The sequence below is a fragment of the Plectropomus leopardus genome, chromosome 20 (genome assembly GCF_026936395.1).
Source record: "Plectropomus leopardus strain MGB_pleo_1.0 chromosome 20, ASM2693639v1, whole genome shotgun sequence".
Taxonomy (NCBI): Eukaryota; Metazoa; Chordata; class Actinopteri; order Perciformes; family Serranidae; genus Plectropomus; species Plectropomus leopardus.
Genome location: NC_142195.1, coordinates 2,498,251 through 2,524,370, shown reverse-complemented (window position 1 = coordinate 2,524,370; position 26,120 = coordinate 2,498,251). Strand labels below are relative to the sequence as shown.

The 26,120-nt window shown below is 37.4% G+C and overlaps 1 protein-coding gene across 4 annotated transcripts; it reads left to right on the top strand.

Moving 5' to 3' along the window:
• The first annotated feature begins 146 nt into the window (after positions 1–146).
• zer1 (zyg-11 related, cell cycle regulator) lies at positions 147–25,738 on the top strand. Of its 4 annotated transcripts, XM_088070989.1 has the most exons (17): positions 147–286; positions 3,477–3,694; positions 3,809–3,959; positions 5,877–6,331; positions 8,334–8,507; positions 8,639–8,753; positions 11,367–11,513; positions 11,623–11,796; positions 12,364–12,579; positions 13,153–13,194; positions 13,371–13,490; positions 14,192–14,307; positions 15,126–15,314; positions 16,381–16,478; positions 16,800–16,902; positions 18,101–18,164; positions 18,554–25,738. In XM_088070989.1, exons 2-17 carry the CDS (start codon positions 3,528–3,530, stop codon positions 18,557–18,559), a joined length of 2,337 nt encoding a protein of 778 aa, XP_087927115.1. In that variant the 5' UTR covers positions 147–286; positions 3,477–3,527; the 3' UTR covers positions 18,560–25,738. The 4 variants fall into 4 exon arrangements, with proteins under 4 accessions (XP_087927115.1, XP_042365160.1, XP_087927113.1 ...); XM_042509226.2 differs by having other exon boundaries at positions 18,101–25,738; XM_088070987.1 differs by having other exon boundaries at positions 175–301; positions 18,101–25,738.
• The last annotated feature ends 382 nt before the right edge of the window (positions 25,739–26,120 follow it).

Sequence of the window (26,120 nt, the reverse complement as noted above, 5' to 3'; positions counted from 1 at the left end):
GTCAATAATAATTATATATAATGCAAAAGGTTAATAAGCACACGATATTTATTGGTTACACAACGAACAGGCTGACAACTACATAGACGAGTGATGGGAACAGAAGAAGAAGAGGAAGAGGAAGAACAGGAAGAGGAGATGGGAAAAAGGAGGAGGAGAAGAAGTAGGAGGAGGAGGAGCTTGTTTGTTGACATCGGACGAAAACGAAAATCAGATGGGTGAAGACTGATGATAATAACTTAATTTCTCGCCGTCATCAAGACATACAGCCTTGGCGAAAGCTAAGGTAAAGCAGAGGCTGGTGAGCCGTCCTCTCACATACAGCTGACCACTATTTGTAGCCTGCAGCTCCACACACAGCTCCAAGCTAGCGCTAGCCCCACTAGCGCTGCTAGCTAGCATCATAGCAGGGAAAGTCATCGTTAGCCACAAGCTAACTGAGACACTGAGATGCACTGGTGACACCGTATCGGCAAGTTGAGGCTTAACTTGGAATAACAAGTGTTGCTCTTTGGTATTTTGGGATGTTGTGAGTGAATAGTTTGATATTTATTCTATGTGTGTCAGCAGCTATCTAGCGTTAGCGTTGTTGAGGTAAATCATTTTAAAGTGTCGCTAGCTGGGAAGCTAGCTAACTTAGTAACAGACTGCTGCTGTGTCTCCCAGGATTCATTGCTATATGTGGTTTACTAAAACTAGTAACACCGACCAAAAAGACAGCACAAGCTAGGTTAGTAGCTTCAGCTTATCAGCAAGAACAACTCAACACAGTATAGCTAAGAATAAGATGTATGTATATGTTTTTTTAAAAACAGGAATGTTGAAACAAGTTCTCTCAAAGTAGCCAACATTAGTTGCTAACAGTAGCCTTCCATAGGTATGACGGTTAACTTTGCTTAGCATGATAAAGGTCTGCAACACCGGCAAAGAGGAGGTCTGAAATGTGAATAAAAATACGCAAAGTTCCCCTTTAATCCATTGAAAACGGAATCAACATAAGTTTTCTTGTGCTGCATTCAGACGCCTTTCACAAGTAAAGCAAGTCTTCAGCAAAGTAAATATATCATGTAAATATAAGTAAACCTTTTAACCCTCAGCAGCAAAAAAATGTACCACAAATTGCAAGAATTTAGTTATCTTATATTTTTTTAAAGCTATGAAAGCTATATATAAATAAATAAATATATATATATATATATATATAAATATATATATATATATATATATATATATATTTAATAAGTATTATAATTTTAAGCAGGTTTTAAAGGGCATTTGTTTTTTGTTTTTTTGCCTTTCTTTCTTGCTTGCTTGCTTTCTTTCTGTGCTTGCACATTTTCAAGCAATTTTCCTGCACTTTTTATACAGCCTTAGGTTAGTTTGGCATTAAGGTGTTTTGATTATAATATGTCAACCAACTCTTGTATTACACATGGAAAATACAGTAAGAATGTGTAAAATAGACGGTAATTTAAATGCATTGTATATGTCTTGACTTAGTTTTGCATTGTGTATCATTTACTTTAATTGCTTAATCGGTTACTCAGTCGTTACAAATTGTCTGTTTTTATAGTTGACACAGGTTCCCAGGCAAAAGGCACCAAACACAACATTTGTTGCATAAACTTAAAGCATTAAAGGGGTGTTGTGTTGAAGACTGTTTCTCAGTTGATATGTCTGTCCCCATCCACACCGACCCAAACCCTTTATCTTTTTTTATGGTTTGATACCTATAGCATTTATCACTTTATGGTTTTATTATTAACCTAAGTGTGTTTTAGTGTGTTTTAATTACTTTAGCACTTATTTTTTTATTTGAAACACTTACATTGTTCAATTTGAATTACTTGTATATTTTGTTCATATCTTTTAAGTATCTTTTCTCTCTCTATATATATTTTTTTTGCAGAATCAGAATCAGAAATTCTGATTCTGATAAATTATTTTTTTATTTCCTCTTCTATTTTGCCCCATAACCCCTCTTTTTATGAAATAAAATGCAATTGTATTAATGTTTATATATTTATATTTATATTATTCAAACAGTCATTTTAACTCTTCAACTTTGATCAATTCACCCAAACATTAATAAACCATAGGAGATACATAACTGATCATTTTCCTGCCCCTCCTGTGCATGTGGACCAAAACACAATAAAATGATTTTTAAAATATTTTATTTTATTCAAAAATAACCATCTATGGTTTTAATAAGGAGAACTTGAATTATTTTTTTCACTCACCTAGTCCTTGTCCACCTGTGCCCCTATCAAATGTAACCACTGAGGCAGAACCTATGCATTAACAGGGAGAAACACAGTTCGACAGGGGAACACACTTTGATACAACAGGGGAACAATGGAGAATTCCAATATGTTATTTCAATGGCTAAGGAAAGTTAAACCAATGTTTGTGAACATTAGCTGCTCTCTCTCAAAGCCACAAACCAGACAAACATGATGTCACAGTGTATAAAGTCTGGAGACAATGAATGGGATCCACTCAATGCATTAGCATTGTTGTTGGGTTTTTTTTGGATGGTGAGTTCAGCAAATCTAGCAGCCACTTGTTTAATTTACCAGCATTTGGCTGATGGCTGGTGCTAATTTCCAACCCTGCTTTATACCTCATGACATCACAAATTTGAGTTGTAGCACTCCAGTTTATGGATTTGGGAGAGAACTGATCATTTTGCTAATATTTTTAAACTGTATTAGACAATAAGAATAACATGTAGGAATTTTGAAAATTTGTGAAATTCCTGTTTAACCTTTTGAAAACCGGATCAACATCACTTTTCTTGTGCTACTTTCAGACGCCTTTCACAAATATTAAGTAAAGCAAGTCTTAAGTTAAGTAATTATATGCAAATATATATATTGTAAATCTAAGTAAACATTTGAATCTTCAGCAGCAAGAAATGTCCAGAAAATTGAAAGAATTTAATAGATTTAGATAATTTTTTTAAGTCAGGAAAATGTCCAGAGAACTATATATTTATAGTGAACATAATTATGTATATACAGTTATTTTTCATATGTATTAAAGATTTTTCCGTAGGTGATTTCCTTTTTTTTTACATTTATTTTTTCTCCATTGTTGTTTATTTATTTGGGGGGGGTTATGCTTTTTAATTTTCTTGCACTTTTTTGTTAATGTTTTTGCTAATTTCTGGATAATTTCTTCCTAAGTTGCTAATTGCCTTCTTCCCATGTTTTTAATTTGCCCAGGTTTCAACAGGTTAATGTTTAGCTGCAATGAAGGCCAAAGACAGTGGATAGATAGCAGCTTATTGTGGCACTTTTAAATAAAGTGACCATACACTATATTTTTTCACATATGCTTTTATTTAAACTTCACATTGGAAATATGAATTATTCCAGCCAGAATATTAAAGAGAATTTTTTGCTTTTTCCTGCCTGAAGCAGCCTCCTGTGAAAATGAATTTCACCTAACCTTGTCCTTTTTTTCCTAAGGTCCCCTGCACTGCCCTGTCTTTGATCTGAGCCAGAGAAGAAGAGGCTAACATGGCAGCCAAAGCAGGAGACAACCCCGACAGCCTCATGACTCTGGCAACAATCTTCTGCCTGAGGAACCTTAGGAAGACCATGTGCTACCAGGGATTCAGGAACAAGCTCTGTCTGCGCTCGGACATCTTCCTTCCCAGCGAAATCTGCGACAAGCTCGTCAACACGTACGTAATTTGTCATTTCTTAATTTTTATTCAATCAAAATATGTCAGTTTTTCAGAATCTCTGTTTAAGAGGGGCTTTTACTGCCTCGTTATACATTTTTTTTTCTGAAACAGATACATGGAGTTGGTCCACACAGACAGTAACTTTGAACCAGAGGAGAGCTTCTTCCAACTCTTCTCAGACCCTCGCAGCACCAGACTGACCAGGGTACAGCTGAGAGAGGACTTTGTAGGTGACAGAGATCTGGAAGCCATTAAAAAACAGGTGGGAGGTTTTCAGAATAAGCCGATGTTTCATTTTCATTTTTCACCTTTAGCCATTCACTTTTAAACTAAAATTAAAGTTAACAATTAACTATTGTTGTTTTTGTCCACCCCAATCTAATTTTTGCAGTTTTCATTTCCATCAGGGTTTAATAACATTCCACTTACCAACTTCATTATACAGACAAAGGCACAACGACACTAGTAGACCGTGTGTACGAAGCAGCATAATTCAAGCAACTGCTTTATTTAAACATTTAGTTTGGAAATGTAAACCAAGAACAACTTTAAATGTAACCAAACCGTCAGTTAGAAATGTTAATTTGATTTGAAAAAATACTAGCTTCCTTTGTTAGTTTTATCTACCTTACTGTTATTCCGCATGCATACAGTTTTTGAAAGCGATTGAAAATAATAATTAGAGCCTAACCAATATGGGATTTTTGAGACCGATACCAATACCAATTTTATAGTGGGAAAAATTCACAGATTACTGATATGGTAACTGATATAGTGAATTTTTGAGCTGCAAATGAAAATGGATCATTTCTATTTGGATTGCGCACTGATTTTGCATCAATATGACTATGCAAAAGTACTCAGAAGGATGTTATCTTATACAAACAACTTTTATTTAGCATTTTATTTATTTAACATTACACACAAACAAAGAGAATGAATAAAAAAATTAAACATCAGTACTTTATGTGTTCAGCATCAGTCTTCACTGACCACTCAAATAAAGAATATAAAAATAAAATACACATCAGTACTGTATGCTCTTTGCTAACCATTTAAATATGGAATCAAAACAATAAAATAAATCGCTAAATAAACATCAGTACTGTTCAGTATCAGTCAATTGCTGATCATTTCTAAACCACCCAAGCATCGTTTTCTGCATTATATGGACTGTACGCTGATGCTGATATGCTCCGATATTTCTGTGAAAGGCTCATATGGGCCGATTATATTGGTTGACCGATAATAGCGGTTGACTGATAAATCGGTCAGGGTTCATAGACAATTTTAAGGTTTTAGCTTCACCTGCAGAAGATAAAAAGTAACTTTGGTGTTTTTCAATTTCGATCATATTTTCCCATGTTTTTGTGTCAAAGTAACTGATGTAAACAACAGTTTTTGAAAATGGTTCGGTATTGAGCAACACCATTGTAGCTGGCAGCTGTGAAAAAAAGCTGCAATGTAACCACTCAGGACATAGTACACTGTTGACTTATGCCCACTAACTGCTTGTTTTCGCCACTTGCAGGCTCAGATTGTTATTCTAAATATCTGAAAACAATATGAAAAGCAGGGTTTCTCAAACATTCATTTATGTGTGGTGGCCCACAGCAATATTTATGAATACGACTGATGTTAGTTAAAAAATTAACTCAGTGAAAGTAGAAAATAATATTATCTAATATTTGTGATAGCCTGATTTTCAAAAGTGCTTTCTGTACGAAGAGTCTGGGTGTTTGACACTGCACAAAAAATGATTATGCATAAGATTAAATGTTGCTGCAAACCATTGACATATCCTAGGCTGTGATCATCAGAAAAATAATAATCTACTTGGCATGTAGTATTTTGAACATAATTCATTTTTTCTGGGGTTTTTTTCCATCTAAAAACATAGTGGCATCATGACAAAAACCTGGCATTTAAACAGGTAAAACTCTGAAAATAAATTTATATTTAATATATATGTTTAGGTCTAAAGTTAATTATAAAAAACCTCAATGAAAGGAGAAAATAATATTAACATATGATATTTTTTAAAGCTTGATTTTGGAAAGCACGTTTTGTGCGTGCGATATTAAAGCGGGGCCTAAGGGTTAAATGATTGCAGCATACTTAGGTCAGTATCATTGTATTTGAATGATTTACTAATATTTTACTTTGTGTGTTCTCCCAGGACCTGATCGAGCTCCACCTCACCTACTGCAACAGTCTGTCGTCCCGCAGCTTGAAAACACTGACCTGCTTCAGGGAGACCTTGGTGTCTCTTTGTCTCTTCGGCTGCAGCCACATCTTCTACAGGAAGGGTGGCGCCCCACTCGCCTGCAACGAAGACACTGAGGATGAGGAGGAGGAGAGCCCTGCTGCTAGGCAAGCATTAGAGACGGACTTTAACTTCCAGGGGTTCAACCGCCTCAGGTTGCTCAACTTAGGTGGCCTGCCTGATGAGGCGGATGCTGAGGCGCTGCTCAAACCCCTGAAGTCACTCACCTCACTGGATCTGTCAAATGTACAGTTGCTGGGAACAGCTTTTCTCACCCAGTGGAAAGACAGACTGGCATCTCTTGTTCTCTACAATGTGGACCTGTCAGAGGAGTTGGTCAATACAGTGGTGGAGATCGTCAGTCTCAGGTAAGAAGGGAGGAGGCTTGTATCTACAACTTGTCATTGTGTTCTTAACACACCCTGGTACTGCAGTCCTTTTATATATTGCAGTTTGATTGTGCCTGCTTAATATATGGTGATAGAGTTAAAATAGTTATCCACTAGGCTGAAGTTATAGACTTTAACCAAGCAGTAACCTCTGAGGCTGAAAAATTAAGCCAATGCTGAAGTGTCAAAAGCTGCAGTTCCTCTAATGGCCACTAGAGGCTGGCTCCAAAACAGACTCAATCCCTATAGTATCCTTTTTAAGATACTCAACTTGACAGCAGAAATAAACATGCTTACAGTCTGGTACAAAAAAAACAGTTAAGGTCTCTATAGCTAATTTCAACATTCAATTCATTCAAGTGTTCGGGAGATTAATTGAAAATTTGCTCATTTACATTTAATTAATGCCCAAAGTCACGCATATGTGGGGATGTGGTGCTTGAGTGACAGGCTGTTTGTGAGTCATCACTACAGTCTATGATTCAGGTCCACCCCTTGCTCCTTTATGGCTCCAACCTCTTGTCTGAAAATGGTCACCTCTGGCACTAAAAACCTTGATAGTGACAGCTAAAATATAAACTTGAGGCTTCAGAACAGCAGTCCATTAATACAGTCTGAGCAAAACAAGTTTATGAACTCATACAAGAGGACTTGTTGAGGATCTGCAGGTCTTGTAGGTGCTTAACAGTCAAATTACATTCATCCTTATTAACTAAAGGGCCAGACATAGGTTTGTGGTGGACAAATGAAAGAAAAGTTGCATCCCTGAAAATTTTGAGTTATCATGCATTATGTACTGTATGGTATTCCTGTTCAGAGATGTAAAATATGGCAGGAGGGAATGGAAATTTATATATGTAATCGCTGAGTTACTTTCCTGGAGCTCTCCACTCATCACTGCAACACAAGTTGTTAAATAATTATTTATCATTTACAGAAATGATTGAGTCAAAGGAGTTTGAAAGTTTACTGAAAGTCACACAGCCACGCTTTCAGCGTGAATGCACAATTGCAGATCTACAGTTGTTTTCGCTTCGATTTGAGCTGCAGAAAATGAGTCAAAGCAGCCAAGCAACAGCTTTTATTTAACAGTGATGTATGCAAATCACACCAAGCGCAGCTGGGTTCATTTGAGTTTGAATTAATTTTATTTGATAGGGACGATGAAATGTATGTTTTTCCAATAAAGAGCATGAAACTGATGTGCTGCACTGAGAGGTTATCACAAATTTTGAACTCTTGTCCCACTGCAGAATGTAGCATTTTTACAATAAAACATACATACTTTGACCAAAAGCTGAATGACTGGATCTAAATATTACACGATGAACACTACTGCAAAATGCTCTAAAAAAAAAACCCTCCAAAATAGGCAAATAGATAATATAACTGCCCTTTAAGTAATTATCCAGCAAATGATAGTGGGTCCCCAATTTTTTTTATTTGTCTTGTACATGGGGACACATGCACATGCGTTTTGATTTAGGTGTTAGTTGTTAACTTGTTACACTCACTTTATGTTCTTTCTTAGACCATATAAATAACATGTATGAATTTTGAAACTGGGTAAGATCAAACTTTGTCAGGTTATTAATTCTAGTCATGTATAAGGGGAATGCAGATATACTTTGTGTGCCGAAGAACAGGAAATATCTAATGTAATCTATTTACATCATTCTTTGATGATTGACTAATGGATGGAGACTTGTTAGAAGCATATGATCATTTTTTTAGTATGTCTGTAAAATCTCACACACCTTCATTTTCATTTTGATTGATTTACAACTTTGAATCGTAGTAAATTAAAAGATAAGTTCAGATTTTTACACTGTCCTTATATACTTGCTCCCATCACACTGTTATTCTTAGTATTTATAACATTTCTAATGACAGTAATTTTACTTTAATTAATTTTTTAAATGGCCACTTATTATATGAAAACAGTGTGTCGCTGTCATTAATAAAACTCCTCATTCTTCAGGCATCTTGACATCTCTCGGGAGAGCAGGCGGACCTCCAAATTTAAGATGACCAGGAAAATCCTGACGGCCATCGTACAGCGTCTGGTCAATCTGGTGTCACTGGATATCTCAGGTCACATCATGCTCGACAACTGCACAGTTCCACACTTTGAAGAAGCTATGGGTCGGCCAAGGTAGGTAACCTTATCAAGAGTATAAATTAGATTTGTTTTAAAAAGTCTAATTCAGAGAGGTTTTTTTTGTCATTTACTTATGAACAATTATTGTTACTTATTATTATGAACAGTAAACTTCTCTCTTTAAGCATCGAGCCATGCAAGAGCAGCATCTATCCTTTCCAGGAGCTGAAGAGGCCCCTGCAGTTCTTGGGCTTATATGACACCACCCTCTGTAATGTGACACACATCCCTGCTTATAAGGTACTGATGAGCTTATAGGGCCGAGCACACATTACAGTTTATAGCTGATGATAGTTATTTATATCTAAAGGGACAGTTTATTCAGACAAACTAGTTAAGAGCATTTCATGATTGAATGGGAAAATGAATTCTTTAGTACAGATCATGTGTGCATTTGAATAATGCTTAATAAAGGAAGACTTTGACAATTTTCAAACAGCTTTGTATCATAGCAGTTTGAATTGTTTCTGTAAGGCCTGTTTCAAACAGCACACGTCAGCAGTGCGTGAGCAGTGCCAAACGTGTTGTTTTTTTATTTCAGCGCCCCCTTGTTAACACATTACAGCATCCACTCTGCCCAACTGAGCAGCACTTGTCAGGTGCGTCTCAGCACATCTAGAGAAATAGTGGCTCGCCGATTTTTTTACGTGTGCCGCGCACGTTTGTCAGCAGAAATAGACAGTGAATTTGGTGTTTTGTTTTTTTATTGTTTTTTTTTTTAAAGATTATTTTTTGGGGATTTTCTCTTTATTTTATAGGACAGTTGTAGATTGATAGGAAATGTGGGAGAGAGAGGGTGAATGACATGCAACAAAGGGCCACAGGCTGGAATTGAACCCAGGCCACTGCAAAGGCCTCAGCATATGGGGCGCACGCTCGAGGTGAACTATAGGCCACCCCAAATATGGTGTTTTGATGATTATAACTCTATGCAACCTTTTACTGCAGTTTAAAAGTCTCTCTCTGTCACAGGGATGAGAAAATAGAAAGACGTCTGTTTTTCTCCAACTTCCCCGCTTCCCTTCAAAACAAAAGCCCTCTGACAGTGTCTCTGTGGACAGAATCCCATCAGTTGCTGACACAAGGCATTTTATTTTGAAACATTTACAGGACTGCGTTGTCGGCAATGCAGGACCTTGCACAACTTCATAAATAAGTCGAATTTGCTCCTATAAATGTGAAAATGCAGTACTCAAGGCTGTAGGCAGCGATGCAGCACCACCGCAGCAGTGATGCAGCAGCGACGTTGCACCAACACTGCATGTTTGAACACCACAAGCTTGGAACACGCTGCAGCTCGTGCCGTCACACACTGCTGACGCATGCTGTGTGGAATGGGCCTAAATGGATTGTAGGAGACTTCCCTTTATCTTACCAGTACCCACATCTGTATCCAGTGGCTTTTTGCTGGCTGTAGGGCTGTTGCTCAAACTTCAGATGGTGCTTCTGTATTTTCTTATGCCTGCCACCACAGACAGGAAGCATAAAGAAGCAGATCGGGAGAGAACACACACACACACACACACACACACACACACACACACACACACACACACACACACACACACACCTCTCTCTTTCTCAAACAAACTAACTATAGCACAAAGCACTGCTGCCTGTAATGTTTTCCTGTGGGTCTGAAGGTGACCTCAAGCAGGCAAGGGTAAAATAAAAAAAAAGCAAACAACAGGGAGCAAGAGAAAGAGAAGAGAGGATAAAACAAACAAACAAACAAACAACAACAACAACAAAATCAAAACAAAGCTAAACAAAAATAATTCCCTGGTAAAGCTGTCCTGACCAGTCCCAGATCCATCCAACCTCTCAGAGCTTGGGATGCTGCCAGAGATGCCCTCCAGGGACATTTTTTTTCTTTATTATTATTCTAATAATATTTTTTAGTGTTTTTGAGCTGTTCAGTAGAGCTGTGAGTTTGCTGGTAGTTTTTCAAGCTCTTCCGCAAGCTTCTCTATTGTTGTCGGTGGTGCAGCATCATCTGCCATTTCACCAACATTAGCACAATGGTTTTTGGCTTGAGTTGGTGTCTTAACGCCCATTTTTCTGATCTGCTCATTTTGCCTCTCCAGCAAAGTGAATGCTCTATGATAAAGGCACAATATGTGGTGATAAATGGTATTTTCTGGAAGGATTGTGCTCAGGTGATTCAGATCTTGGACAGTGTGCGTCTTAACACCATATTGCATAACATAACTGCAAGTGTCCCACAAAAAAAATTACTTAATAAAAAAAAAAAAGTAAAAATATTTTTAAAAAGAATTAATGCACTGTTTGGGCTGTAATATGAGAAAAACACAACAGTAAATCAAAGCTGTGCTGATCAAATATGAATTAAGATTGGGTCTATTTTTGTACAAAGACTATTGTCTGTTTTTATGTAGTTTGCTATGGACCTTTTTCTGTATCCTGAATAAAGTCATTGTTTTACTATTATCATTACTATTACTGATTTGCATACTTCTCAACTCAAATATTTTCTGAAACAGATTTTAGTGTACTGTTTGACTGTAATATGAGATTGTTTTTTGGTTTTTTTTTACCAGCCAGCTGCCATATTATTTACTGTATCAAAATGGCCAAGCTTGCATTTGATTGTCCACCAGCGGGGATTTTTATTGGTCCTGTGAGGCCCAGTGCATTCTGGTAGTTGTAGTTTTTCCTCATCTTGAGCAAAAGTGAATGCCACAGTCCTTTTTCTTAGTTTTCTCTGTTTTTAATGTAGCATCAAAAGTTTTTGCATCACAGTTTTATAAAACACCATCTTTCGAGCAGTGAAATACTCCCAGACCTTTTTTGTTTTGTGAGTAACAACTTTATTTTGCTGGCTGTTTTCAGGTGACTGGATCAAAGAATGAAGACCAGGTCCTGAACGCCATCGAGGCTTACACAGAGTTCCGCCCTGAGCTGGCCCACAGAGCCATCAATCAGCTGTTTGACATCGCCAGGATACAACACTGTAGCCAACTGCTCCGAGCTTTGCAAGTACGATGACTTTAAATCTTTGTAGGAGGTGACATCTTTGTGCCATGGTCCAACATATGATGCCTCTGCCACTCTCATCCCTCTCCTTTAAACTTTTATGTCCTTTCAGCTTGTCATAGCAGCACTGAAGTGCCATAAATATGATAAGAGCATCCAGGTGACGGGCAGCGCTGCTCTCTTCTACCTGACGAACACAGAGTACCGCAGTGACCAGAGTGTGCGGTTGCGCAGAGAGGTCATTCAGGTGGTGCTAAATGGAATGGAGCAGTACCAGGAGGTCACTGTAAGTGAACTCTATAGCCTCATCATCCTCTCTAATAAAATAGGTTCCACTTAAAATTTATACCAATACCAAGTTCAGTTATCTTTATTATTGTTATTATATTGAGGGTCAGATAACAATATACCAAAATTCAGGTAGCACGTCGTGAGGCAAAGAAATGTTTAAAACAAATATAAACAATATAGGACAAACAAAAACATTAATGCATTAAAGTGCAATATTAAATTCAGTACCAATACCAAATCATCATTTCTGATGAAATAGGTTTCACTTGAAATATACCAGTACCAAAGTTGATATAGATAAAAAAAAAACTATGTATAGAAATATTTGACCGCTTTGTAGAGATTTTGCTTTAAAGCTATTTTTTTTAGCCAGTTTTAAGCCCCCTCAATAATGTCCACAGTGATTAAATGTTTAAAAAAACTGTTAATAAAGAAGAAATTACACCAAAAGAAAGGCTTTTAGGCCTGTTGGCCTTTACATTATGTTCTTCAGGCTTGTATTGTTTTCAGTTCTGAGTAGTAAACCTTTCTGTGTCTCCCTCTCGTCCCTGCCCCACACCAGGTCCAGAGGAACTGCTGCCTGACTCTGTGTAACTTCAGTATTCCAGAGGAGCTGGAGTTCCAGTACAGTCGGGTCAACCAGCTGCTGCTGAAAATTCTGGAGCCAGCCAGGCAGGACGAGTCCATCCAGAGAATTGCTGTGCACCTCTGCAATGCTCTGGTCTGTCAGGTGGACAACCATCACAAGGAAGCTGTGGGGAAGATGGGATTTGTCAAGGTAACTTTTCTTAATTTGTTTATCTTATTCCAGTTCCAATGTCTGAATAATCTTTAAAATTAATTGAAAGGTTGTACTGGCCTTATTATTCTGTTAAATTATTGTTATAGTTATTATATTAGTGGAATGAAGTGGTCTCAAAATGACAATAACGTCGTTTATCGCAGTTATCTGTGGGACATTATAAAGTTCAACAAAAGTAGTTATTGTGACAGTCCTGCCAACGTGATAACTTTCCCACGTTTAACATACCTTTCTCAGACAAGTACAAACTCATTTAGAGCATCTTAAAACTGGAGTCATGATTTATTTTTCTTCTATTATCTTCTAAATACAACATTTAAACACAGCCACATCTCCATTGCACCTACAAAATACATACATAAGCTTTCATAGCTTTTTTTCATCCATCAGCATCTTCTTTTGTGGCGCTATATGGTGATTTTGGCAAATATTTTATCCTGTAAAAACATGCAGACACTTACACAACTCATTGTGTTGTTGTGAAATCGCCCTGACAGTTTTCAGCGGATTCTGTTTAAAGTTTTCTTTTCTCTGTTTCCTCCTCTACAGACGATGCTGAATTTAATACAGAAGAAGCTCCAGGACAGAATGGTGAGTCCCAGTTACTCCTCAGTCACTCCTCATTAATCTTTGCAACTTGAAATGTTATAGGCACACCTGACTCAGCAACTATTATAATCAGTAACCATGCCTGTATGTTTGTCTCACTCTTATATTCAAATGTAGTGGATGTTAGCTGTAAAGGCTGTGTGTTTGTTTCCCCTCAGTGTGACCAGGTGATGGAGTTTTCCTGGAGTGCTCTGTGGAACATCACCGATGAGACGCCCGACAACTGTCAGATGTTCCTCAACTGTCGGGGCATGAGCCTCTTTCTGGAGTGTCTACAGGTGAGTTTTGATTCTCTGCCCGAGCCTTATTGGGCCCTGCCCGACTCACCAGGTTTGGGCTGGGCTGTAATTTCTCACTATTCCCTCGGGCTTGTATTGGGTCTTGTTTCCGCCAAATTTATTTATTTGATTTTTAAATGAAACTGTGGTGAACTGTCTGAACTGTGGTGGACTTAATCAAGAGGGAAAGAGAAAGAAAGAGGAGTGGGAGAGAGGGAAAGAGAGAAAGAGGAGTGAGAGCGAGGGAAAGAGACGGAGCATGTGGAGAACAGGGGGAGAGAGAGAAAGGGGGGCTGCAAAGCGACTTGGTTGACAGTGTAAATAACACGCAGCGGAGGGCAGTGATCAAAATCTACATGCTGCATCACCATCGCCGTGCATACTAGACGCACCAAGGGTTGTTGCCTGTTATACACGAGATTATAGAAAAACATGAATACATGAAATGTAATATACTTAAGGTCTGTTTTTACAGTACAAATTCGGGTTTTTAATTGGGCTCGGGCCCTAAACTGCCGCCGTGGGTGGGGCTTGGACAGAAACTGTTCATGTAGGATCCTTCAGGATTTGTTCCAGACGTGATAGTTATACTGTATTGTGCTCTTTAATTATCATGCTTTTGAACTATTATAGCAGAAGTGTCTCGATATTTCCACTGTGTAATAACACACCTTTCCTCTTTCTGTGTGATCTTCCTCCAGGAGTTTCCAGACAAGCAGGAGCTTCACCGCAACATGTTGGGGCTTTTGGGAAATGTTGCTGAGGTCAAAGCACTGAGGCCACAGCTGCTCACCCCACAGTTCATCACTGTATTCAGGTGAGGGTACTTGAAAGCCTTTGGAGAATAAAACTTTTCTACAAGGATTTTGAGCTCTCCAGCTCATTAATACTAGATGGGCCAGAATTCCATACCTACTGGAAAAGCCATGAGTGGTCATTTTGACTGCCAGATTCCAAACTCTTGAATTTCTCATAAATACCTAATATAGAGAGGATTGTTTTCTGTCTCCCTTCACTGTGTGTTTTGTCTTTCTTGTCTAATTTTTTCAATTGAGCAAAAAATAAAACTAAATCCATCAAAGAACTTGTGTCAAAATTTAAGAGATAATAGCCAACACATTTTCAGCTAGTTATGGGTGCGGAAAGAGACAGTGTTACAACTGTCCCTAGTCTTCCCTACTTTTTGTCCCTTAAAGCATTGCAGCTCATGTTCGCAGCAACTCTCAAAGTTTACTTTTGACAGAGACGGTGATAGCTGCCAAGCATGCAAGATACAGCTGCCACCATGAAAAAATGTATTAATTTAACTGACACTGTACCCTTATTGTGACCACCTGTGGCTGAAAAAGGTCAAAATGATCACATTTTCTTTGCCTTTTGTGCAGTTTGTATGAATAACATTTTAAATGAGAATAGAATCATTTTTTAGGAAAAGTCATGCCCATTCTAGTGTTAATAAAACAATATGTGATATGAAGTGTACTCAAAATGTCTGAAATACAAATTTTTGAATGCAACTATTTATAGCGTTTGCAGTCAAATACAAAAATGTGTACGAGTGTTATTTCATAAAGACTATCAAATATGATAGTGATTGTTGTTTTCATCTGTTCTCACTGTTTGCTGCTATAACAGTAACCTGCTGGACAGTAAGGCTGATGGGATTGAGGTGTCATACAACGCGTGTGGCGTGCTCTCACACATCATGTTTGATGGGCCGGAGGTTTGGTCGATGGAAGATCCGCGAAGAGACACAGTGATGGACAAGATGTGGGACGCCATCCAGAGCTGGGACGTCAGCTCACGCCGCAACATCAACTACAGGTGATTATCTGTGCACTGTTCCCTTTTTAATCTCCACATGAGCCATCTTTTCATGTACTTAGTTTTTTGAAACCTGAGAAGATTGAGTTGATTTCCTTCAAAGCATTTGAAGAAGGCAATTAGCAGTGAAAAAATGAATGAACCAAAGATTATGAAGAAATTTGTAGAATGTATGAAAGAATTACCTTAAAATTAATGAAAAGCAAAAAGTAAAAAAAAAATATATATATGATATATAATAATAAACTAAGAAATGGCTTGGAAAAAGTGCTTAAAAATTACAATATTTTGTAACATATTTTGAAATATACATTATTATTATTATTATTATTGTTGTTATTGTTATTGTTATTGTTATTATTATTATTATTATTATTGTCCCTAGCTTTTTATTTTCTAAATGAATTACAAGTTCCAAATTTGAATACTTGTGACAAGCATCTGAAAGCAGCACAAGAAAAGTGGTGTTGCTCCAGATTTCAAAGGGTTAATGTACGCATGTCATATTTTATCTCAAAATGTTTACATGAAAAAGTGTCAGTATCCTAAATGGATTGTTAAAAAATAAATAAAAGTGGCAAAGACCAGGAGGAATAGTTCAGACTGAATATTATTTTATAGCAGTTGATTACACTAAATGTAACATCCCATTATGAGTCACAAATTGTTGTTGTAAATAGATGACCAAATAATGTCATGACATCGCATCTGTATATTGATCAGTAAATATAACCAAACTGGAGCTGCTGTTGACAATGCATCATGTTATACACACTGCAGTTAGGGCTTCATCATGTGTTTCATGTTAGCATAAATATTGTGGGACATCTGGAAATAACATTCAGATCATTGTTGGTCAGTAAAAACAAAAGTCACAGTGATGTCAATGCACATAAAGATAACTTCTTTAGATCTAAAAATATAAACATTTATGTTAGATGCTAAGCTGAGTAACAGCGACTCACTCAGTGCACACTGAGCTGAAGCTGTGGTCCAGCTCTGCAGCACAGCTGTTGGTGGGTTTTTCTGTCCTGTTTGAATTTTTAAATAAACTTTGGTCTCTCAGGTCATTTGAGCCCATCCTGCGCCTGCTGCCGCAGAGCATCTCCCCTGTCAGTCAGCACTGGGCCACCTGGGCTCTCTACAACCTGGTGTCAGTTTACCGTGAGTATCTGCTGCTCTGCACCCTTTCAAAGTACACACAACATTTAGTGATAACATCTTCAGAGGTGTTCTGAACTCTCGGGACAAACACTCACTCACAGCTAATACACCAGAATAATGTACTGGTACATAGTTCTGTTCTGAATAAATATAGTTTGGCATATCAAAGTATTACATCCTCATCTGCTGTGTTAACAGTAAAATTTATTTTTCATTTGATCTTTTATTCATGCACACACATTGCTGATCAGTGTAATTTATATTGTGTGCACAGTAATAAATTTCACAATCTGTCTTTATACATTCCTTTTCATTCTGCAGCAAGCAAGTATTGCCCCCTGCTGATAAAAGAAGGAGGGATAAGTCTTCTAGAGAAAGTTCTGGAACTGGAAAGCTCACAGCCAGAGACCAAGGACATGGCCAGGTAGGTCCTACAGCTCTGTCTATACGCTACGCTTCAAAGAATGCTTCTAACCTGATCTTTATGCACTGGTTGGAACTCTTAAGCTAGTTAGACGTTTTTTTGCTAAGAAAAATTCTACAGCTGGTGATTCAGTACCAGGACGAGCAGCAGCCAGAAGAACAAGTTTTCTGGTTCAACATCCTTTTCACCTAGTCACTAGTTGCACCGAATAAAGAGAATGATCAGATTTCTTTGGCCCAAATGTTTTTGTTGCCAACAATCGTGATGCTGCTAGAGGAGCCGCTGACTGAGTTTACTCTGAGCAGCATGTCGCTAAAAGGGTGTGAAAAGTCTGAGGCTGTTCAGTAACCTTTTAACATCTGGATTGACAGCAATTTTTTTATTGTTGCCTTCAGATGCCTTCACAAGCATTTAAACCCTTGAAATATGAGAGAATTAGTTTGATTTCTTTTGAAATAAAGAGCAACTTGACAAGAAATGTTCAGCAGAATGCTGAAAATTAGTAAAAGGTGACCAAAAAATGACCTAAAAATGTTAAATAGATATTATAAAGAAAAACCTGGGTAAAATAATGTACAGAAAACAATATTTATAATTCTTATGATAAGATATTAGGGGTTTTTTGCACTCCTCAGGCCTTTTTTTAAAAAATTCTCTTGTAACTTTTTAAAAATTTCTTACTAATTTGGGGCCATTTTCTGGTGAACTGCTTGTTTCTTTCTTCCCGTGTTATTAAAAAAAATCAAGCCAATTTGCTCAGGTTTTAAAGGGTTATACATTCGGGACATTCAGGCCTGCCGGCGCCACTGATAACACGCTTCTGAAGTTGCTCCCCTTTTGTGGAACTAACTACATAGAGGAGCTGGTAGCAATTTTGCCTAAGTAGTTTTTTAGTGTGCGTAATGATATGACATCATCATGTCATTAACGTTTATCATATAAGAAATTATACCAGTATCATTGTGAACAATATGACATGGCACAACCTTACTATATAGTAACTTTTTTTAATTTACTTATTTTGTTGCAGTAGTATGTAGAGGGTGTGGATGCACCCCAAATAGCATTTACAGCTAAAAATCCCAATGTGGACTGCATTGTTTAACAGAGAAATCATTTCAGGACAGGCATAGGATTTATTGCCTTTATTGCCGGTATTTAACATTCAGTTAACCTGTAAAATATCTTAATTTTTCAGCAAAGTAATGGAGCAGTGTGAGAACTTCAAAGAGGACCCCATGGAAACGAATCATGGACAGGAGGTAAACTATGGACAGAGAGGTTGACCCCACAGGAGCCATGATTTCCCAGCAAACATCAGTCAAACCAACCTAAGGCCCCTCCTACTGTCATCACCACAAGGGTCACTAGTGTGCATTCTTCTTATCATTCTTCTTATTTAGTAGAGCATAAATGTGTCTCTGACCCTTTTCACAGCAGTTTGGACAAAACCTTAATATATGACACATAGGACTTAAGACGTGGTGCATGGTGTTTTGTTGTGAGGGTGCTTAACTTTGCTACACATAAGCATCTCTTCTGTTGGGACGGGTTTGTGGGTGTGGGTGACTGTTATCTCTCACTGTGTTTGTGTGTGTGTCTGTGTGTCTGTGTGTCTGTGTGTGTGTGTGTGTATGCGCGCGCGTGAAAGATTTAACGACAGAACAAAACAGTTGGAGTGATGCTCGGTGGAAGGAAACAAAGCCCTCCCTAGCTCACTAGCTGTGTAACATTGAACAAAAGGCTAAAGGCTGCGTAGTGACCTGCACCGCCATCAGAGGTCTCAGCTCTCACACTGCTCTCGCACAGTCACTCATGCTTGTGGAGGCCACTGAGCTGTCGACACAGTGAATATTAGCCATTAACGGGTGTAGGCTGCAGAGACGCGTCACACTGATGTTGACTGGAGGAAAGTCTTCCCACACTTTGTGGCACAATGATGGACTTCTTTGTTATATATGTAAATATTCTCTGTTTGTCTCATCCTTTTACTGTGTGTATGTTTTATAATATAACTGTAAACACTCATGACTTTACTCTATATTTAAATATGTTTAGGTTTGACTGACATAAGGTCAGTGCTAAGAAACTATATACAGAGTACCCAATCGTTCAAATGTAGTCTGGCAATCCTGGATTCTCTTGGCTTAAAGAATTATTTAGTTTAACATCACTTCTGTTTTTAATTATCTGGCATTTTAACTTGATTCTGGCCATTCTTTGTCCTGGAAGCAGCAGTGACCTTCATCCATGAGGGAAGTCCAAACACCTGAAGTAAACACGCTTATGACCGAGCATCAGTGCTTGACCTCGCTAGGGTTGCCCCCTGAAAGTCGAAGATTTGAATAACCAGTCGGAGCCCTCTCAGTTGACTGAGATTCTTCAAGTCGAGCAGTCGTTTCTTGGAGGGACTTTGGTTTTTTTTTTTCAGTCATTGTGGAGTGTACTTTAGGAGACATATCAGTGGTAAACATAGCTGCAGAGTTAACGCTCCTTGCTCTTACGCTGTTAACTAACCTTAACCTCTAACCCTGGAATCTTAAGCCTCGTTCCCACTGCACAAACAACGTGCTAACACCTGCTAAGATCTGGCTTTTTAATGCAATGGTAAAGTTTACAATCTTTGTTCACACTCAGGTCAAATGACTCTGCATTAGGCAAGAGTATTTATCGCCTCCGGCTCCAATCAGCATTGATGGAAATAAAACACCAATGTGAACAAACTAAAATTAGCTCGACTGGCGAGATGCAAAGACATGCCAACACAAGATGCCGACACCATCCATCTCCTCTTAAGCAGCGCTCAAACATCGAACCAAATTGTTCCGCACCGAGTTTGAAAGAGAGACTAAATAAGTAAGAGATGTATAAAAAAAAGGAAACCTCTGAAAAATTATCAAAGATCTCTGTCCATGCTTCTGTCTACTGTTTACCTGCTCCGGTCTGTCCGTGATGTTGACCGAACACGCCAAATAACCCCCCCAACATACACAAACACAGAAAGCCATACTTGTCTGCTGCAGTGCCGTGTACACACCTCTGTTGTACTGGCAATGGGAAAGCACTCTAAAGGCTATTTTTAGCAGGTTTACCTATGTTTAAAAACCAGCGTGTATATGCTAATTTTGATGGAAAAGGGGTATTTGAGCTGTTTCCAGTGTTTTGCCCTCAAGCTCAGCAGTTGCTTTCAGCGGTCAAGTATGATGCCAGATAATGAGAAAGACCAGGTTGCAAGAAACTATTATCCTGAAACATCATCTAATGGCTCATTATTTTAATGGTTGGTCAACATGCTGCTAAGTAGCTGCTGCACTTAAACCAACGCTTCTTCTACTATGGGTAGTCCCACGCTACTCATACTGACATGAAACAGCAGACGAAGCAATAACTGATGGGAGAAAAATAACATGGTGCATTGACGTGTTTGTTTGAAGCAAGACCTGGGAAGTAATGACTGGCTCTCAGAGAATAAGGTATCATCACATGCACCATGGACCATTTCACTGCTTTGACTGTGAATACAGCAGAATCGAGTTTGATCCCCACCTCCGCAGAATGTGAAATTTCTGGTCAAGCTATCACAATTCTCACACTCACCTTAACCAACTTGCTTTGGTGTATTTTGACCTCATCTTTTTCTTTAACCCAAATCGTAGTCTGACTTCATTCGCATCATTTGCTGTTGGGACCTTAAAAAGTATCTTGTGGAGTTTTCTTGGATAGAAACACACCAAAACATATTGTGTGTATTCTTGATAACCGACACAAAGTCATTTCCTCATAAATATTTAAAAGCATACTTTCCAAAAAATATGCAACCCTAATTCTAAAAAAGTTGAGACGCTGTACAAGATGTAAAAACTGAATGCAATGATTTATAGATTGACCTATATCCAATTGATCACAGTCAAAAGACAAACTTTTTAATGTTTAAACTGATAAAGTTTTTTGTAAAACTACACAATCATTCTGAATTCAATGCCTAAGTGATAGAGAACAGAAAACACTAATTGCTAAAGTTCTGAAAGTGAAATGCTTTCCATTGTGACTTGATGTAATTCATTAGTTGCTCAACAGTTTGGCATCCCCATGGTCGCATTGTGTGCAGCAGGTCAGTCTAGAAGCTGCACTCTTTTTCTACGAAGCCACACTGTTGGAACAGGTGCAGAATGTGTCTCATTGTCTTGCAGGAATAAGCAGGGATGTTCCTGAAAAAGATGTTGTCTGGATGGCAGCATATGTTATACGTGTGTTTAACCTTGCCTCTTACGTACAGGAACTTTTATATTATAGATCACAGATGGTGAAATCCTAAATTCCCTGCAATCGTGCTTTGAGAAACATTGTTCTTAAACTGTTCAACTGTTTGCCCACATGTTTTTTCACAAAGTGGTGAACCTTATGCTATCCTTGCTTGTGAACAACTGAGCCCTTTAAGGATGCTGCTTTCATACCCAATCATGAGACTATCACCTGTTATCAATGAATCAATTTACCTGTGGAGTGTTGCAGGTGTTTTTTGAGCATTCCACAATTTCCAGTCTTTTGTTGCCCATGTCCTAATCTTTTTGGAACATGTAGCAAGCATCAAATTCAGAATGAGTGTATATTTAGAAAAAAAAGTTTTACCATAGACTGTATACAAAAATGACTGACACGCCCCCACTTACCCCGCTATGCTTAGGTGAGGTTAAAATATCCAAGATGTGGTGATTGTGATTGTGATGTCATTGAGAGCTGGATTCTATGCAGTAGCGATATACGCGATGGGGGAGTTCCTGCCAAAACACCTGTCCGACCAATCGCGAGCAGCTCCATTGAATGCGGGCACATGGATTGAACAAACATCAGGGTGATGAGAACTACCTTAAGTGACAGAAACCATCTTTAGAAAAAATTTACTTGGCGTGGACTTCAGGTTTTTATTTTGGCCTATGTCCATACACTTACATGGAGGGGCGGACTTTATGACCTATACTGCAGTCAGACACCAGGGGGCAATCCAGATAAAAAGGCTGCACTTGAGGAACTGTCATATTGTTTATCTTTATGTACAGTCTGTGGTTTGAACATCTTGTCTCTACTGGGTTTAATTAGTTGAAAACGATTTACAAATCATTGCATTCTGTTTTTATTTATAATTTTACATAGTGCCCCAACTCTTTTGGAATTGGGGTTGTACATTTTGCAGTCTGCATATGCTTGCTAGCTTACAGACTTCTTAGCACAGTTACATATGACTCTGCCCTCATCTTGTTGTATATGGGCCCCTCTGTGTGAATACAGACAGAACAGGGACCTGCTCATCACAACACAGCACTGCTAGTGGTTAAAACTCCCTGGGATACCTTTAAGATGAATCTCACTAACTGGTATTTTTCAAATCATTATGCTGATATCTTTTACACGAGATGTAGAATTAGGCTATTCCTCTGCTAACATTCACAGTAAGTGTACCACTCGAGCGTACACATGCCTCTTGAAGGCAATGTCTCAAATTTGGAACTAAAATATTAAAAATCTCAACAGCAGCTCTCTAAATTGGAAGAAATTGCTTTTAGTTCAGAGATTAGGTTACCTGTGGTATAAATTATTTTTTAATACCAGCAAGTCAAAGACACAGAATTTGACTGATCTTAATACCTTGTTTTAATACTTTAGGTTATTAACTGTGCATTTTAGTTCAGTTCACAAGTGTGAGAGACACAAGTAATTTTTATTCCATTTTTTAACAAATTTAAAGTAATGAAGGCCAGCAGTAACACACACCACACCTAAGACAGTTGCAATTTGTTGCCTTTATATCCTAAACCCAAATTTTGCCATTTAGATGACAGTTATTTCCTCAGAAATAGATTCACAGTGATATGCATTAAATACGGCAGGTTTCTTGTTTAAGTCTCCTTTGCTTTTAGTGTTGAGTGTAAAAATAATATATGGAGAAAAAGCTGAAATGAGATGAATGAAAATTCATAGTAGAATTCATTGTTTTATTGTATACCATTCACATTAAAATTGGTTAATGGTTTAATAGTTTAAATTTAATTTTTCCTTCGTTGGCTAGTGCCTCAATTAATAATAATATCCATAAGTTATTAACAACTATATCCGTAAGTGAAGAATTTTGAAACCTGGAGTGAAATCACTTTTCTTGTGCTGCTTTCAGACGCCTTTCACAAGTATTTAACCTTTGAACCTTGAACAAATTTGTTGCAATTTCTTTCATGGTAAAAATAAATAAATAAATAAAAAGGTAATGAGCAACTTGAAAAGAAAGGTTCCACAAATTGCAAGAAATTAGTAGATTTAGAAAATTATTTTAAAAAACAGGGAAAAACTTTATTTATAATAGTCATAATTATATATTTAAAATTAAGTTACGCAATTATTCTTAATTTTTAAGCACTTTTTCCATGTCATGTTTGCCCTGTTTGCTAATATATATATATATATATATGAAATAATGTTTTGATTTCCATTTTTTAATGCTTTTTAGGTAATTTGAGCACATGGGGGGGAAAGGCATTAAGCAACTTGGCAAGAAAAGTCCCACAAATTGCAAGAAATCAGTGAAAAATGAGAAGAAAAATACCTTAAAATGTGTTTTTAATGGGTAAATAAAAATTTTAAAAATCCTTGGAAAATCCAGTTCCTTTTTTTTTTAGCAATTTTTACGTCAGTCCTAGTTTGTTTGATTTTTACATTTCTTGTAACTTTTACTAGTTTCTTGCAATTTTGGGCCATGTCTTCTTAAACTACTCATTGCCTTCTCCCTGTGTTTTTGCAAGAAATCAAACCAATTTGTTCAAGATTTCAAAGGGTTAATTTAATGTCACTTTGGTAAATGAGCTGAATGGGGTTAAGTGAGCAGTTTGAGCAGTTTGAGCAGGGACTAAAGATTCACTTCACCTGCAGTGACAATAGGATTTGGTTGGTTAGTTAGAGCGTAAAGCTTTTAGGGATTGCCAGATCCGAAACATTCATGCCATCAACGCTCACGGTGCATATCCAGTGCAGAATGTGTTGGTGCCAGACATATTGCACAGTGGTCTCTCTGACGTAGCAAACTGGCCCGTCAGTTCCCAGGGTCAGCCTCTGTATAATGTGTCAGTCAGAAACTCCAGAGTGATGCCTAACTGATGGTTTTTAAGCTATTTCGTATCAGTCACGCAGGGTTGACCCGCTGACTAGATCTCCTGGTTCTCATGTACAGTTTTTCCGTGTGTGATTTATGGGATTGGTACAGCTCTGTTTCTATCGCCGTTTCACAGTCGTGGTGGAAATCAATGTTCAAGTAGGCAGTGGTGTGAGATGCATAGCTTTATTAGAGACTCACTTTCACTCGCTTTCACACATGATCAGAACAATCTGTTGCGAGTTATTAGTTTGTAAGAATCCCACTGTGTTTGATTTAACGCTTCGAAACCTGGATCCACATCACTTTTCTTGTGCTGCTTTCAGACAACTTTCACAAGAGTTTAAAACCTCTAAACCCAGAGCAAACTGGTGCCATTTCTTTTAAAAACATGGGGAAAAAAGGAAATAAGCAACTTGGTAAGAAATGTTTCACAAATTGCAAGAAATTGGTAGATCTAGAGAAAAAAAAAGAAAAAAGTTGGGAAAAATATATTCACAATTATCAGTTTGAAATATTTACAATTATGTTCCAAAGTTGTTATACTTTTTAAGCATTTTTTTCCCAATTTATTTGTTTTTTTCTAATTTTTTCACTATTTTCTTGTACTTTTTTCTAATTTCTTGCAATGAGCAACTTTGAAAAATATGTTCCACAAATGGCAAAAAAATTGATTTATGGAAAAAAGCTAGGAAAAAAATAAAACGATATTGAAAAATGTACAATTATGTTCCAAAACGATAAGACTTTTTAAGCACTTTTTTCAAGGTGATTTCCTCGTTTTTCTGTCTTTCTTTCTTTTCTTTTCTTTTTTTAAACTAATTTTCAGGTAATTTTCTTGCACTTTTTACGAATGTCTTGCATTAAGCAACTTGGTAAGAAATGTTCCGCAAATTGCAAAAGAATTGTTGACTTCGGAAAAATGTATAATTTTTAAAAAGCTAGGGAAAATATAATTAATATAACTATATTTATAATGACCATAATTACTCCTTCTAAATTATGTCACAGAAATTATTATAATTTTAAAGCACCTTTGTCAGGTCATTTCCTTGTTTGTTTAACTTTGTTTTTCTTTTTTTTTTGTTGCTAATTTTCTTGTACTTTTTTTTCTTACTAATTTCTTGTGAACTTTGGGTCATTTCTTAAGTTGCTTATTGCATTTTTTCCAATATTATTTTTAAAAGAAATGAAGCCAATTTGCTCAGGTGTCAAAGGGGTAATTATCATAGCGGAGGTATGATCTCCTCTGCAGAGGAAGGAGATGATCAGTTGCACACAGTCTTCATCACATATTTTCTGTAATTTAAAGTCATTGAATGTTTGAGTGTGTGCTTCCTAGGATATATCATGTCCAGAGCTGAAAAAATCTGTGGATGTCAGTGATGGCAGGTAGCTACTGTTGGGGGTTGACTGTTATTTATGAAGATGTATGTGGTGAAACTATATATAAAAAAAAAGGGGGGGGGGCTGCTGTGTCACAGATTGTTTCATATTCCATCTACTAAATTCACAATGTTTCTGAAGTCTGTCGACACTCTTATTGATCTCTTTTGTAACTGCTGATAAGTGTAATCGAAAATGGAGTGAAGAATATTTGATCCAAACATGATGGAATTCCAGTTTTTCCTGCTCTAAATAGTACCAGGCCATTAGTGTAAGGATATGAATAAGCAATAAAGATGGAGTGGTTAAAAAAAAGGAGTTCTGTGTTGTTTTTCTTTCTTTTGAAAGGTTATTAAATTGTGATAACTGGTTGATGGAGTAGTGATGGGCCTGGAAATTTTCAGTACAATTAAACCTTAGTTTTGTTTGGGGCATTTTACGCTCTTTTCATTCTTCATTTTTTGATCATTCTGGATGTGTTCAAGCATATGGCACACATTTTGGAAAGATAGTGTATTTTAGTCTAATCAGTGAATTTGCAGCTCAGCTCCTACGATAAGTCTAAAATACACTGTGGAAACTAAATTGATACATTCAGACTGTCAAGGTCAAAAAATGCTCCATTGAAACCCATTCAAATCAAGGCATAAAAACATGCATTGTATTATTTCTGGGTGTCATTTTGGGCTTTTGACTG